The sequence below is a fragment of the Lissotriton helveticus genome, chromosome 7, assembly GCF_964261635.1.
Source record: "Lissotriton helveticus chromosome 7, aLisHel1.1, whole genome shotgun sequence".
In the NCBI taxonomy this organism is placed as follows: Eukaryota; Metazoa; Chordata; class Amphibia; order Caudata; family Salamandridae; genus Lissotriton; species Lissotriton helveticus.
Window position 1 is genome coordinate 521,722,277 of NC_136068.1, and position 15,445 is coordinate 521,737,721.

The following is a 15,445-nucleotide window of genomic DNA, read 5'->3' on the forward strand; positions in this document are numbered from 1 at the left end:
TTTATGCTTTTGAGTGATCAGTGTTTGTATTTTTCTTTCTTAGTGGCTAGGTTATTTAGAGCAACGTTGACAAATTGTTTAGCCAGTTTGCTAAGGACCACTGTAAACACTCTCTCTCCTAGACCATGACTGTATTTGTCTCTCTGCAGTGCAAAAAGGCTGGTATCCAGACCAGAGAAGGGGAGAATGCCACTCGTAAACCAATCCATCGGTGCTGCAGAAGCAACAGAGGACAAGTGCAACATGGAGCTAAGTGATGAACAGCTGGTGTTAAAAGCCTGGGAGGTTGCTATGCGTAGGGGATGGGCATTTGTAATTGATACTCTCCTGCGCACAGAAATGGAATCTTTTCCCCATTCAGTCCATGAGGAAGGTGAGCAGGAAAGGTTGGGGGATTTGGAAGGAGACAGTCCGCAGAGCCCACATAAGGTTGAAAATTTAAAGGGAAATGATAAATCCAGTTTTAGAACAGCCACGTTGGGAAGTGAAATGCCTAGTCAGGAATCAAATTTTTTTACATCCGCAGTGGATAGTGACAACCCGATGGTCAGCATGGAATCTGACGATGAAGAGGAGGAGACAGCAGAGGTGGATCTTCCTGGGCTAAATATTGCTGAAGTAGGTGTTCAGAAGAGCGAGCTATTACCCACCGAGGACAGTAGCTTGACAATTCCCTCTTCTTGTAAAGAGCCCACGATCCAGTGCGAGGATGAGCTCCATATGGATGAGCCAGTTATGCACCCAAAAATCCAAGAGTTCATTGATGAGGTCACCATAGTGTTTAATAAATGTTTTTTTGACATGGAGGAGCCCACTAGCACTAAGGCGCCTTTAAATGAGGAGTTCAAGGAAGGACGGTTAGATAGTTTACCAGACAACAGCACGCTAGACTCTAGAGAGGCTGCACAGCCAGAGGTTCTCTCAGATGATTGTCATGCTTCGTTAACCAAGGTTCCTCAGACTCCCCCTCCCAGAGACAGTCCTCCACTGCAGCAGGTGGTGCCAGTTCCCGCAATGCCTGCAGTTCCATCTGCAGCAAGTTTAAAGGCGCGCCCCCCTCCTGCCGGATTTTTCGTATCCCCTCCGCTAGCAGGCCATATCAGTAAGCCATTACGTGAAATGGTGGTTGCACTGCAATTCTTTGATATGTTCGCTCTCCTGCCAAAGGATAGCGTAGATATATTAGTAAGGGGTCCAGAGCGAAGGACCCTTGAGAGGTGGCAGAGAGGGTTTATAATTATGGGGAGCATTCTGCTGGAGGATGCTCCTGAGAAACTGATGGGCTTCTTTAACTATTTTGACACTATCCGCAAGGCCTATGAACAGGCAGCATGGGGAGGGTGGCTTATCTATGATGACAAGTTTCGAAGAATAAAAGCGGGTTCCCCAAACCTGAGTTGGGCTTTTATAAACACTGAGTTGTGGTTGCAGATGGTTAACCCTCAGCGGGCATTTTTCCCGCCCCCACCACCTCCTATGAATCCTTATACAGGGTTGCCAGGACCACCACCTCCTATGAATCCTATGAATCCTTTTATGGGGTTGCCAGGACCACCACCACCACTACCACCTCCTCCTATGAATCATTATACGGGGTTGCCAGGAAGAATTGGTTATTGCTGGCACTACGATAGGAATGAATGCATAAAAGGAGCCCTCTGCCGCTATATTCATCAATGTTCCAATTGTGGGGGTGATCATCCAGGAGTCATGTGCGCTACATTTAAAATAGCCACTGGTGAGCCTGATGCAAAGAAACAAAAGTAGCTCCGAACTACACTCAGAAAGAGAATGGATTGCTGGCTCTTTGATCAGTTCCTCTGAATGTATTTATCTACAGTTGTCTGAAGGCCACAATGACAGCAACCTTGTTTCCTTATTTGCTGCCATTTAAGCGTCCCCTGTGAATTCTTCGTCATGCCAAATATGAAAATCTGGATTTCATGATTTCCTACTACAGTATTGATTACTTTGACTTCTGCACTGGAAAATGTACGTAGTTAAAACCTGACTTTTGTTCTACAACAGTTAGTATTTTCAGGCTAATGCACTTCGTCCATACACCTCCCTGTTTGTATGTTTTCTATGTTTACCTTCTCCGAATCAGTGGTGCTTTTTCCATATTCTGTTCCAGGCTTTTTATAGACCTGTACTCTTTCTACAATATTTTCTATCGTATCCTCCCATTCCTGACCCTTTCACTCAAAGCTCAGATGTTGACATCCAGGCTCAGTTACCCTTTTGCAGAAATAATTCCCTCTTGCACTGTGTGTATTCTTCTCGAGAAATTAAACAGCAACATTCTGTCCCCTATTCATTCTCCCCATCAGTCGGTACGGTTTCAAATATTGCGTCTCTTCTCCAAGGACATGTAGATAAACCATCCTCTGCTTCCTTTGGCATACACTGGGCTGTAGGGAGCTATCTTTCATACTTAAATACATGTGGCCTCGAGAACAGGATACAGCAGTACCAATGAAGCATTACCTGCAATGTGTTCAGAAACTGCAACAAGGGATGCACTCAATGGAAGTAGCATTTTTTTGAGTGCACACGTCTTTCCAACCTGTGGTCTACACCGAATTAACTTTTTCAGTTTACTGCCCTTTTTGATAAAGAATGTCCCTGCAAAACTTTAGACTTGTCCTTACGGTGTTGGCTGTATTGGAGGAGTATGCAGCAACAATCTGGGTGATTGTGTTGCGTTCAAACTGTCACGTTACAAAATCCAGCAAGAACTTTTTAGCTGAAGGGAAAGTGGATTCCTTCTATCATGAAGTAGGCAGGCGTAAAATAGCACTTTCATGGCTGTGATAATTGTATCCTAGGCTCAAAATCAATCTGTATCTTCTGGGTGCGTAAGGGTATCCCAAAATTCAAAACTCTAACCCTGGCGCAGTTACTCTTAACCCTCCTCCCCAATTACATTTAGGAGCCTGGGTCTCCTTGAACAGCATGTTAACACACACAATCATTATTGGTGCAGATGGATGTCCCCAAGGTGGATTAACGGTTCAAAGCTATCCCTGGTGGATGAGATGGAGTGCCGGTCGCCTGTGTCATTAGAAAGCTACCACTCCTGAAAGAAAGTATGTTTGTAATTGTCATGGCTGATGTTTTTTGCAGGCAAAAATGTTTGCGGCTAATTAATATCATAGTGGCACACATCTCAATGTAGTTTGCGTATTTTAAAAATTTAAACAATAAGCGACCTACTAAAAATAAAATTCACCATTGGGAACTATTTCAATCCTGATCTACATCCTCCATTTTCTATTTGAACCACAGGGCCTGGTGAAATGATCTACAGTCTGGAAGGACCAAAGAGTCTTGATCAAAAAATAACTAAAGTAGCACATTTAATGTTTTTAACCATCTACGTTCGGCATTTTGGAGGCTCATTATTCATTTATGTTAATTAGATGCAAATTAACCTGGGCTGTTTTTATAATGCTCTCAACAACGTGCATTAATGTACAGACATAAATGAATGGTGAAATATTTAACTATGGATAACAGTTTGGCCATCTCGACAGCTATGACAACTTCCCTTTATAATTTACCAGCCCATGTGATCTGTAATGTGCAAGCAATGGGAATGTATACTTGTAATGGAGGAGAGATGTACTGGGTAAAAATTACAGGTGTTCCCTGGAGGAGGGAACTAGCTGTTTTGCATGTGCTTCGATTGAAATACGCAGATAACCGCCCCGATAATCATATAAATGAGCTAAGAAGAGGGAATGCGTTCTTAGATAGCGAGAGTGTTAACGTTTGGAGTGAAGTTTCGAGACTGGGCATATGTGGTTGGTGTTTACTAAGGCATTATACACACAGCTGTCTAATTGTTTCTGTGAGGCATAACTTGTGTAGGGACAGATTTCCACACCGTTGTTAAAGTATCAAAAAAGCATGGCCAATTTAATAGAACCCAAAAATCGTTAGTGTGCATTTGGAAACAGTAAGCAAACTAATTGTGTGCGTAATGGTAAAAGTAAAAGGTTTAGTTTACCTTTTCTACGGAAGAAGCACATAAATTGCAGCTAAACTCTTTCAGTGAGACCCCTGACATGAGCCTGGAAACGGGGAATTACTTGTTTTTTAGAGCAGAAATTGGGCACTGCAGCATCGTAATACTGCGTAATACGCTTGTAAACAGGGACTGTGCATAATGTTCAGATACTGGTGAAATGTGGGGAAAGCTCAATGCGGTCCCTGAAGGACCTGCTACGTGTTTCTTTCTTCCAAGCTATATGTATGCATTTAGCCCTGGTTTATCTTGGTGCAGAAGTCCATACATTGTATATGGGGTGATGCTGGAGGCACCCACAACCGGTTCAGGCCGAAGAGGCCTCCCTCTAATCGCCCCCTTGGCGGGTGCCCCTCTGTTTTATTTTGCAGTTGAACAGGAGTGCGTTGGATATAAATGGAGTACTCCGAAGCAGAAACGTCTCCGAGTTTGTATCGTTCTTTTTTTAGTACCTGGAGTCCACATATGTTGTATTTGAATTGGTTCGGATTACATTGAATTTTTGTTTTTTTGTTTATATTGTAGGAAATGGGCAACCCAGCGGCGGTGCGAATCTATATCATTTTAATAGAAATTGCTTAGTTTTAGTGGACATATTAGGAACGGTACTCAAATGTTTCTGAAATTGTCATGTCATTTGTGAATGAAAATGTGTCCATTTTAACAGGAAATTGTTTCAATTTCTACTAAAACTGGTGAAAATATATTTTACAGAAACATTTTGTATATTGTCAGTCAATTTGCATTGCATTGTGCTGTCAGATAAATACATTCTCGTATGATTCTCCTTTATACAGTGCTGAGAATGGCTGAGTAAATTTGAAGGGTTGTAAAGGGGCCATTGACTGGTGCTGCTAACCTGCATTACAAGCTTTCCCGAGTTCACTGAAATTGTGGAGTGGGAACATGGAACCAGGACAGAGTCCATATGTGTTGAGCAGCAGATGGTAATAGATTTAGTAGTCAGGTGCTGCCAGTCTACCTTAATATGTATGTTTGGGCCTACGATTATTTGGTGAGCAGTTGACTGCCTTTCATACCTTAAGAAGAAGGCAATAATGATTCACCAGCACATTATTTGAACATTCGAAAATGTGATTTCCCAGAACAAATGTGTAATGGTTTGTGTACACATACTGTGGGAAAAGAACCAGGTGGGGAGGTAACTCTGGCAAATGAATGTGCTACTAGCATGCATAATGGTCAATGAGGCTAGTTGGTGTCCCTTCACTAATTTATGCATCCTCTGCTCGAAGTTAGGTCTGCAAGCTGAATGAGGGACACGAGCTAGCAAGATTTATTGCATCTATGGTCCGTAAACCGCTCACATTCTGCTTATGGCAAAGATAGACTATACAGGACTGTGCTTTGACAGCATCACTTTAAGGATCAGACAGGATAATGATAACTTAATAGTGAACTTCATCACCACCGCCTGAAGATGCCTGAAGCTAGAAGATTAGATGGAAAATGGAATACATGTCTGCTGCACCGAAAATCCTTCTACTCCACCCCCCCAAATGAACTTTACAGTTATTATTTTTGTTTATTTTTTTGGTTTACTTTCCTTTTTCGTTGCAAAATTAGTATGCACCCTATGTGTTCCTCACCATATGCATAACCAATTAGTTATAACATTTCCAAAATTGTGGGTGATTTTAATTTCAAACTCAAATGTACAAGCTCGGCAGTCTTGAGTTGGGTAAGGAATGTGTTTGACATGCCATTTGGGTGGGAAAGTACAAACTGTTTGGACTTAAAAGGCATTTATGCCATTGGACATTTGACAAGCACTGTTCTACGTGACAAAACTCCACATTTCTGAGCACCTGGGACTTTTTTTTTACTATGTACAAAATGCTCAAGTTTAATTTTTTTCTTGGTGTAGTGACTAGTTTAAAATGCGATCTGAATAGATTATGCTGGGTTTCTTTCCTTTCAGTTTGCTTGTTGAAATGTAGAATTTTTATTTTTTTTGTTTCCATTCTTTTAACCGTTTAAGAATACAAATATGCACCTTGCAGTTCAAAAACTAGATATATTACAGTGGCACACCTAGAGTTTGTTGTGTGTTCGTATGGCACAAGATGTGGTATTAGCTTTACGGACACATGTTTAATGGGAAGTGGTAAAATGAACTAGAATATATTTCAGTTTTGCTTTTTTTTAAAAAGTTATTTTTACAAAAAGCTTAGAACATACCTAAAACAACTCCGATCTTAAGCACAAATCCATAATGCTGCCTTCTTAAATTCTGAGAGATGTTATTATTAATCCGGTAATTGTAATTTTGACATCCCTTTTCCTCAAGTAAGTTAGGGATTCTAGTGAACAGAGCAAAAGTAGGAGTTTTTATGGCATTCTTGAATTTCAAAATAAGCATATTTGATGGAATCTATATACCAGATTTTGGTATTGCAATTCCCAGACACACTTCCTTTGGACATCTAATGGCATCTGTGGTTGCGTGGAATTATTCTCCAGAGAATGTGGCATTGGAGTCAAGTATCGGAAGAAGGCAAATGGAAACTCTGCTAAGAAACGTGTTTGAGAGGTCATTGTTTATTTCCGGAAGGATACAGGTGCGTCCAGGGTGCATCCAGAAGATGTCACTGTGGCCATGGTAACATTCTGCAGTCGGGGGTCATTGAAAGGCAAATAGATTCATCGGACAATAAAAGGGTCCTTTTCTGTCTGACCGGAAGCTGACAATTTCATCTGCCATGGAAATTCGGCAGGAGTGCCTGGCTTTCAGAACGTTTGCTGCCCACAAAGACTTGTGACCCTCCTCCTTGCTCCCCCTTGTGCCCACTGTGCATATGGACGTTACAATGCTGATTTTTCCCTGGACCAGCACATTTCACCTACTTTGTGGACGACCGAAGAATCTGCACTATGGATTCTGGAAGTGGCTAATTATCAACATGCTATTGGTGTCTCTTTCAACCTTTGACTTGCTTGAAGTGGTTCCGAGGAAGTCTGTTTTTACTTTTAAAAAAATGCAGATTTGCAAACCGCTTTATGATATGGGATTCATGGATGCCATAGGATTAGATCCAATTTCCATGCCGGATACATTATTATTATTATTTTTTTTACAATAGTGTGAGGAATGGCATGTGCCTGTACAGCATGTTGGAGTAGACCAAGAGCCCTGAACCAGTGTGTTGACCAGTTTATCGAAACTTACACGTTTGTACTTTTTTTTTTTTTGCTATAGCTTTTGGTTACTTTTTTATAAACAAAAATATATTTTTCTTTTATAAAGACTTTTTGTAAAAAAAAAAGTGTAACTGGCTTATGTAGGAGGGCTGTTTCAAAATTTTTTAATGGATAAGGCTTAGTTAAGTGTAGATAGAGTTAAACTCAACAGTTGTAGAATAAACATTTGTGAGATGAAGTCTGAAGTGATGACAAATGAAGGAAGAGAACCAATATTTCTGAGAAGCTGACAGTCTAATTTTCAAGAAAGGGGCAAATATGGAAGGGGGTTCATACTCCTATTGGCTAAACTATAAAGGGGATAAGAAGTAAGAAACTAGGTTACATTTGGGGAAAGTCGGCAGCACAGATTGAAGCTATAACATTTTACTTTGAGACCGAAATAAAGTTATTTTGACATTTCTGGTGTGACAGCCATTGACAGATTCATGAAAATGTCCGATGCAACTGTGTGGCACCTAGGTGAGCTACATGGAAACTTACTGTTTATCATATTTTCCTATCTCAGAACTATAAACTGGACTCTAGGAAAGACTCTTTCACTGAGAAGAACATGTTGGAAGAAGAATATATCTAAGCAATGAGAAAAAAGGAACTAAAGAGTTTAATTAGCTACTGTATTTTATTATACTGGGGCTTGGGTCACACAGTTAGTGATCTAGAGTTTATTTATGCATTATGTACAAATAAAGATGTTTCCAACCAGCACATCACAGAAGATTATTATTTTGTGGATGTTTTAGGCGAGCCTGTAGGGTTTGTTTTTCGTGAGCCAATCCAGTTGCCAGGTGTAACTTAAATGAGTGACCACCTGATTTCTGGAACTCCAGATGTATAATCTCCTCCTGGCCCAGCCACTGGGATAGCTGAGACAGGGTGTGACCGTTGTGAAAACATAACTTCCCATCTCCAGTCTGGAAGTTACTGCTTTTCCTGGTCCCAAGGTGGGCAAGTTTATTTCCTTAGCCTGGGTCACATTTTGAATATCTCTTTTCGCCTATGAACCTAAATTGGCTTGACGTTCCTGTCTCTGGGGATGGCTTGCCCAGTATTTAACATTGGCATCTTTGGGGGTAGCAGAATGTTTTTGCTGAAGGGCGCGAGGTTATAATGTAGAATTTGCCATACTTTCATTACTGTCATAGCAGCAGGAAAGTGCCTGGTTTGATCTATGAATATGGTATCGCCTTTGATTCGTCCTCTTACTTCTGCCTTCCCACCACCTTTGTTGGAACCTGATTTATTTGTTTTAAGCCAATCTTCTCTGTCCTGTTGGATAAGTGATGTCTCTGTGAAAGGGAAAAGGGGACGTTTGTTATTTTAATTAAAGCAAACCTTTTTTTACTTTTGCTCTCAAGGGGTTAGGTGTGAGAAGGGAGTGCAAGGGTGAGGTACCCAATGGATTTTCTTTTCTTTTGCAAAAATGTTCTTTTTGTACTGAAGGGGTGTTGGAGGAAATGCATGTGTGGGGGACTGGGAGAGTAAGACATGGGGGGGGGAATACAGTTCTGTTTTGATTCTGAAAAATTATTTTAAGCAGATACGGTATTCTTGGTTTCACACAAGAACCATGGAGTTTGAAGTGTTAAAACGTTTCGTCACTTATTTGTTACTACCTTATGTTCACCTTGGTGATTAATTTAAAACTGATGTTTACTTTCAATTCTTTTTTTATTTCTTGATTGTGAAGCTTTTTGTTAATTTAATATATTTTTTTCGAAAAATATTTTTTTAACTTGTTCTGATTTTGTTGCCTTTGTTACTCATTTAGATTGATATTTCAACTTTATTCATTCAGACTTTTCACCTAGATTTGTATGTCCTACTGCCGAGATTCAAATACTTCCTAAATGTACCCTTGGTTATGCATGCAATGCACAGAATATGCTATCTCCCAGTTTTTTATTGCTATTTTATATAAATTAATTCTTGAATGATTTACTTTTTTTAGTTCTGAATAGTAGACCATTTCCTTTGGATCTTAATGTTTTGTTTTTTTATCGACAAACTTATGCAATAAATGCAACTGGCTGAGTTTGAAATACACTTGATGTGGACATTTTTAATGCTCCATTGGGTAGTCCAGACAACCGCAGAGTTGATGCACTTGTTTATATCCTTTTCCTAAAGGAAAGCCAGAAAAGATTTGGTGCTACATGATCCATCCCAAAATGATCTCTTAAAAACATTACCTCTTGCATTTAGTGTGCCCAAGACTTGGAGTGCTTGTTTTTGCCACAGTTTACAGCTAGCGCTTTGAAGGCTCTAGATTTTAAAGGTGGAGTCACCCACTCTTGGGTGATGAGAATAAAAAAACTGAAAAACATTGTAGCTCAAAGACCTATCAGATCAGATGGTTCTATAGAGGGATGGGTCGACATGTGCCAACCACAGATCCTCTTTCAGCCGCTAGTGGCTCTAGAAAGCGGCTACCTTGTGACTTGCTTGTAGCCTTATGGCTCTGTGTGCACAGCAGCTATGAAAATATGTACCAATGGTGCTTCTTCCTAGATACTGGTCCCCCCTCACTATTAATCTTCACTGGATGGGTTCACCCTCTGCATATGTTGTGCTGAGTGGGCAGGAAAGGCAATCTCAGGAGAGTTCCCACAGCAAAGTCTCCCAAGGCGTGAAACATTTTAGTTATGACAAAGAGTTCATGTTTAATGGAACATCTTTTATTCTGAAGCGTAATGCTATATAAAAGCAAGTTTTTTGTTAGTGAGTGATTTGTGGTTCCAAAATTGATTGTTCATCTAATTCGGAATACATCTTGGAACGCAATACTGATTCATTGAAGGATGGTGCTCATTTTTGCAGCTTAGTGTCTAGTTTCCATAATGGCTTACTTTTTTTTAATGTCTTTTTTCTAATGTTAGTATTTTGCATAGCACCGCTTTGCCTCCTTTTTGCATCTGCAGTACACTCTGAAACCACAGGAGAGAGAGAGGCAATACCATAACGGGAGTTGCCAGGTGAGTCTCAGTGCACCGAGTGTGAGAAAGGAATACTTGAGCGCTTCAACAACCCATCATTAGATATGGAATAATGTGTACATTGGTTGGTGAACACCCAAATGTGAATAGTGCAAGAAGAGAGCCCAGTAGCAGTATAAACAAACATTGCCAACGCTAATAGCTCTTGCCTATACAAGAGCTATTGGCTTTGCCAATGTGTTTTAGCCAGTTTGTACACCAGCATGGCTGCTGTTCTGCATGGCTAAAAGTGGCATAGATGGGAGATGTGTGGTGTGGCATGCGGTGGAGAAGACTGGAGTGCCCTCTCCTAGAGGGGAGTAGAGCGTATTGGAGTATAGTGGAGTGATGTGACATAGAGTGGAGTAGTGTAAAGTGGAGTGTCCTAGAATGGATATACTGTTGTGTAGTGGAGTAGTGTGTTGTGGCTTGTATTGGAGTGGAGTATGCATAGTGTGGTAAGGCACTGCCATTACAGACAACACATTTTCAATTGAAATCGCCATTATATCGGCACAGACTTACAGTTTTACGGATAAACTGTACTGTGCACAAACTATAACTTGTGGAAAACAACATCACCTAGAGTATTTATTTGTTTTATTCGTATTAAAATATTTCCAACACACTTCAGACCTTCCAAAAATGTGCTTCATTTGTGCTTTACTAATTCTGATGTGTTTGTATAATTCATTTACTTGCATTTAAATTATGTTTGTGTGCTAGAAAAAAAAGAACATCTCACAGCCTTTCCTTACAGACTACCAGTACCCAGCAATATTGTCTCATAAATCTTCTCATTTTGCAGTCAAAGAAAAGTAAACATCAACACCCCCTCACTCCCCCACCCCCATGCGACCTGTCTTTGAATGCACAGCAAATGTGACAAGATAAAACCAAAATGTAAAGGCCTGTTTATTGCTCATTTATTTCTGAACTCCAGCGTGGTTATTTCGGGGGCGCTTCAGCACCCCCAACTCCCAGTGCCTATGAAATGGGTGTGATATTAAGATGATTGTTTGTTATGCTATTAATAAAGACCACAGACCAAAATCAACAAGCTTGTAGGCAGAGCATTGCTCCTCACAGACATGAAAAATTGATGACTGGTAATGGCAGAGAGAAGGAAAATCTGTCAAGCTGAAAGATAGGAAGCGGAAAACCTTTTCAGAGAAATACAGCACATTTGCTGCTATGAACTAAAATGAGAGAAACGGAGCACTCATGGAAGACCAGATGGAGCCAGTCGGAGAGGTGGTAAACAGGCTATCCCCATGGGAGGGGCAAGCCTAAAACAGATGGAGTCATCAAATAAAAAGCAAGCAAATGTGAGTACAAAATAAGCCAATGGTTAGCAATGGGCAGAATGCATTTCTAGAGAATCTTTCAGTATGTCTTTGCAACCAGACTCTTGCTCTGTCTTGTAGGCTTCGAGCAAATAGTACAGGACCATACAAACATATGTTTTCAAAGACTGTGAGATTCAGAAAGGGGAGTTGAGGGCAAGAAGGATTAAATGGGGAGGGTGAAATAGGGCTTGGAGTTGTTTACCATCCTGGGGTTCTCTTTGACAGGAATCAACAGAAGAATATTTCCAAACAATTTTTATTCCTAAACCCATATTGCAGTACTCTTTTTCTATTTGCAAAATGCTTATACTGTGAGCTGCCTCCTTTTCACTGCACAGATCTAGAGGCGGTAAGATTGTGGGAGAAATCACGGGATGCTTCTGAAAGGAAGGGGGGCAGTGAACTAAAGGCAAATGGCGACAGTAGTAGAGGAACCATACCTAAATAGGCATTGGCAAAGTTAATAGGCCTAGTCTTAAGAACTTATTGGTTTTGCCATTAGTTCTAGCCATGTTTTAAAGAAAAACATTATGCTGCATACCACATCATTTCGTAGGCACATCCACCAAGCATACATGACCCTATAAAATGATGTGTTCTTTTTTTTTTCTCTTTGCCGATCCGAGCTGGATTGGCAAACAGAAAAAAACAGCTAGTGCAGCTGTGGGGAAGCAAGGGAGAGGCAGAAAGTGGGGAAAGCAGCATAAGAGGGGTAGAAACAGAATGGGGTCTGCAGATGGGGAGAAGCATCAGGATGGCTTGGGGGATGAAGAAAATGGGAATGTGTGGGAGGAAATGAACAAGAGAGCAATGCAGATGTAGAAGCAAATGCGAAGAATGAAAACTGGATGTGGTAAGCACGCAAGCAGTGAGTGCAGCAGAGAGGGAGATGTACTCGAGGGCGACGGGAGGAAACCGTGCTCTCATGTAGAGCGCTTCAAAGAAGCCATTATTGGTAGAGGCAATAGGTCTGTTTGCAAGAGCTATTGGTTTTGTCAATGTGTACAGCAATACAGCGCAACATAGAAAGAGATATGACATGGTCAATGTTGAGCATGTCATAGCTCTTTTTTTAGGTCTCGCAAACGCTGCACGCAAGTGCTGCTTTGAAGTGACCTCTTGGAATCACTCCAGACTTTTTCGGAAACTCGTGCATGTACTGCACTGTTTCCAATTAGCACTTGTGCATGTACGGCGTTTATCTTGCGGGAGCGAGCAGCGGCGCCATCTGTTTGCAATTATTACGCCCGCGCTTTGGAAACATGTGGTGCCGCTGCTCGCTCCTGCAAGGTAAACGCTGTAGATGGACTAAGCCTTGAAGCCGTGCCCCAGTTCCCCACCCTGGCGTTGCTGGCCCCGCTCCACTCAACCCCCCTCTTGGGTTTACCTAGATGCACGTAAACTTACACGAACAACCAGAGTGCGTGTCACTTTAACTTTCGCGTCCCCTGGGCTGAGCTTGTTTTTACTAATGTGTTTTCCCTTTGACACAGCCGGAAGCTTTCCTTCTGGGTCACACCCTCCTTTTAACTAGCAACTTTCTCTGCAGCATGCTCTCGCCTGGACAGCATACACACATTTCTACCAGCACGTGCGAACGCCCTGTAGAAGACTAAGTTATAGCTGAAGTGCGTACTTTGTGAACAGTACCATCCATAAACCTGCGTGAAGTGGATTCACTCTGGCAGTCTTTGTAAGTTTGTGCAGGCGGAGTTTTGTTTATGCGCCGATGCACATTTGCTCAGGTTCTGATGCAGGCTGACGCAGTCCACTTGTGCAGATTGGTGCACGTGCACGCTGGTGCCAACTTGTTTTTTGTACAAGCGTATTTAGGTTTCCGCAGGGCCTGGTATACGTTTTTGCCGGTGATTGGGTAGACGTTTGGGTACTGGGTCAACTGTTGTCGTGTGCTAGTGCAGTCAGCGATTGCTATACTATTATGTGGGCTCTGCTGCAATGTTCCAGCTCTGGTGCAGGCTTGTACCAAAGGTGTGCTGCAGGGTTTGTCTGAGGGCAGTCCTCGAGCGTTTGTGAATGCCCACATTAAGATTCGGGCTGGTGGCGGTGTTGGTTTGTACAGACGCTGGTGGTGGTATGTGCATTAGTGCTGGCACAGTCTTTCTGATAAATACATCTGCCGTGTGGATTCCTCACCTTGTGAATATCCCCCTTGCGTCAGCAACATTCGGAAATTCTTTTCGTAGCCTCGCGCCGACGTGGACTTGGACGTCATAGAGACATGGCATCGCACGCGACTCCGCTGACGTCACCGACGCCTATAACAGGCCCACGCCGGCGTGATGACATCAGTTCCCATTTTTCCGCGTCGTCGACGCTAACGGTTATCGGGAATCTCTGTAGCCAACTGGTACTTTGTTGCCTTTTTGTTGCATTTGTCTGCTTCTCTGTATCCATTTTCTTCGATGATGTCTTCGAAGAAGACCGGCTTCAAGCCCTGCAGGGAGTGCGGTAAAATGATGTCTATTACCGACCCGCACAATGACTGCATCTGGTGATAAAGTTCTGACCATGATGTAGATGATTGTTCTTCATGTTGGAAGATGAATCCGAAGGCCCTGAGAGAGAGAGAGAGAAGCAAAACTCCTGATGGCAAGACTGAAGGCTGGAAAGGAGAAATTGTCGAGATCTCGTTCTCGAAGGGCGAGGTCAAGATCGAGGACGAAGTCGAGGTCGAGATCTGGATCTTGTGAAGGTTCATCCTCGAAGTCGATTTCAGATCATGCTTCGAAATCAAGGAAGAAGCATAAGAAGAGGAGACATGAGTCCCGACATCGTTCCGGTAAGGAGTCTGGGTCGAGGTCGAAGTCACCTAAGAAGGTACGTTCTAAGGTGGTTACTCTTGATGTCTCTGAACCTGAAGGTGAGGCCTCACCTTCGGAGTCGCGAGTGTGTTCTCCGACTCCGAATCCGTCTCCGGCCCGAGAAGAGGAAGAGGTACAGGAGAATGTGGATTCCGCGCCTGTTGAAGAGCCGAATCCGGACACTCCCCGAGGTCAGCCTGAAGGTTTTCAACCGCTCTTTCCTACACCAGGCCAGGACCCATCAGCGTTTCTTAACGCTATGTATGGCGTCTTTTCAAGGGCGTGGTACCCCTCTGGTGCACCTTCGGTCCCATGGGTCCTCTGGCTTTCAATTTAGGAGTTCCTCACTCCTATCCTCCGGCTCCGCCGAGGCCATCGACGCCGATTCCGACGTCGCCTGCTCCAAGTCGTCCTCGAGTACATCCCTCTGAGCCATCGAGTTCGATACCGACGTCGATACCGAATCCGTCGGAGCAGATGGTGGATCCGGTTGCAAAACGTGTGAAGGAGAGATCCAGAAGGGAGGCTCAACGCCTTTTGGAAGAACGGAGGTACTTGGATTCACATTCTGATATGGAGGAAGGTGAATTGGATGAGGATTGTTTTGAGGAGTTGGCTGACACAGGAAGCCTAGATTTCTCTCCCGAGTGGGAGTTGCCCTCAGGCTCTAGTACGCCTTCTAAGGATGTTCAACCTTATTATTTAGTTATGAGGAAGGCTGCTGATCTCCTTCAATTAACTTTGCCGACTGTGGAATTTAAATCCAATATTCTAACTGAGGTCTTGCATTCTCCGAATTCAGTAGTGGAACCTCTACTTCTATTTAATGATGCCTTGACAGAGCCCATTTTGGAGGTATGGAAGAAACCATTGACAGCTCCTGCTGTTTCTAAGAGTGTTGCCAGGAGGTACAGGGTTGCTCCTGAGGACCCTGCCTTTTTGACCTCTCATCCTCCACCGGAGAGCTTAGTCATTCAGGCTGCATGTTCTAAGAAGAATGTTAGTGCTTTTCCCCAGGTTCCATGTGAAAAGGAGGCAAAGAAACAA

At 42.6% G+C, this 15,445-nt stretch overlaps 2 protein-coding genes across 4 annotated transcripts in view; one reads left to right on the plus strand and one right to left on the minus strand.

The window, feature by feature from the left end:
• The window catches only part of LOC144768701 (uncharacterized), a 41,445-nt gene extending 32,147 nt beyond the window's left edge, over positions 1–9,298 (plus strand). For both annotated transcript variants that reach the window (XM_078652565.1, XM_078652566.1), the window contains exon 2: positions 150–9,298. In XM_078652565.1, the coding sequence (XP_078508691.1) occupies positions 187–1,767 (1,581 nt within the window). In that variant the 5' untranslated portion in view covers positions 150–186 and the 3' untranslated portion in view covers positions 1,768–9,298. The remainder of the gene's footprint in view (positions 1–149) is intronic.
• LOC144768705 (microfibril-associated glycoprotein 4-like) overlaps positions 1–15,445 on the minus strand; it is a 676,294-nt gene that overhangs the window by 449,452 nt on the left and 211,397 nt on the right. The window lies entirely within an intron of this gene.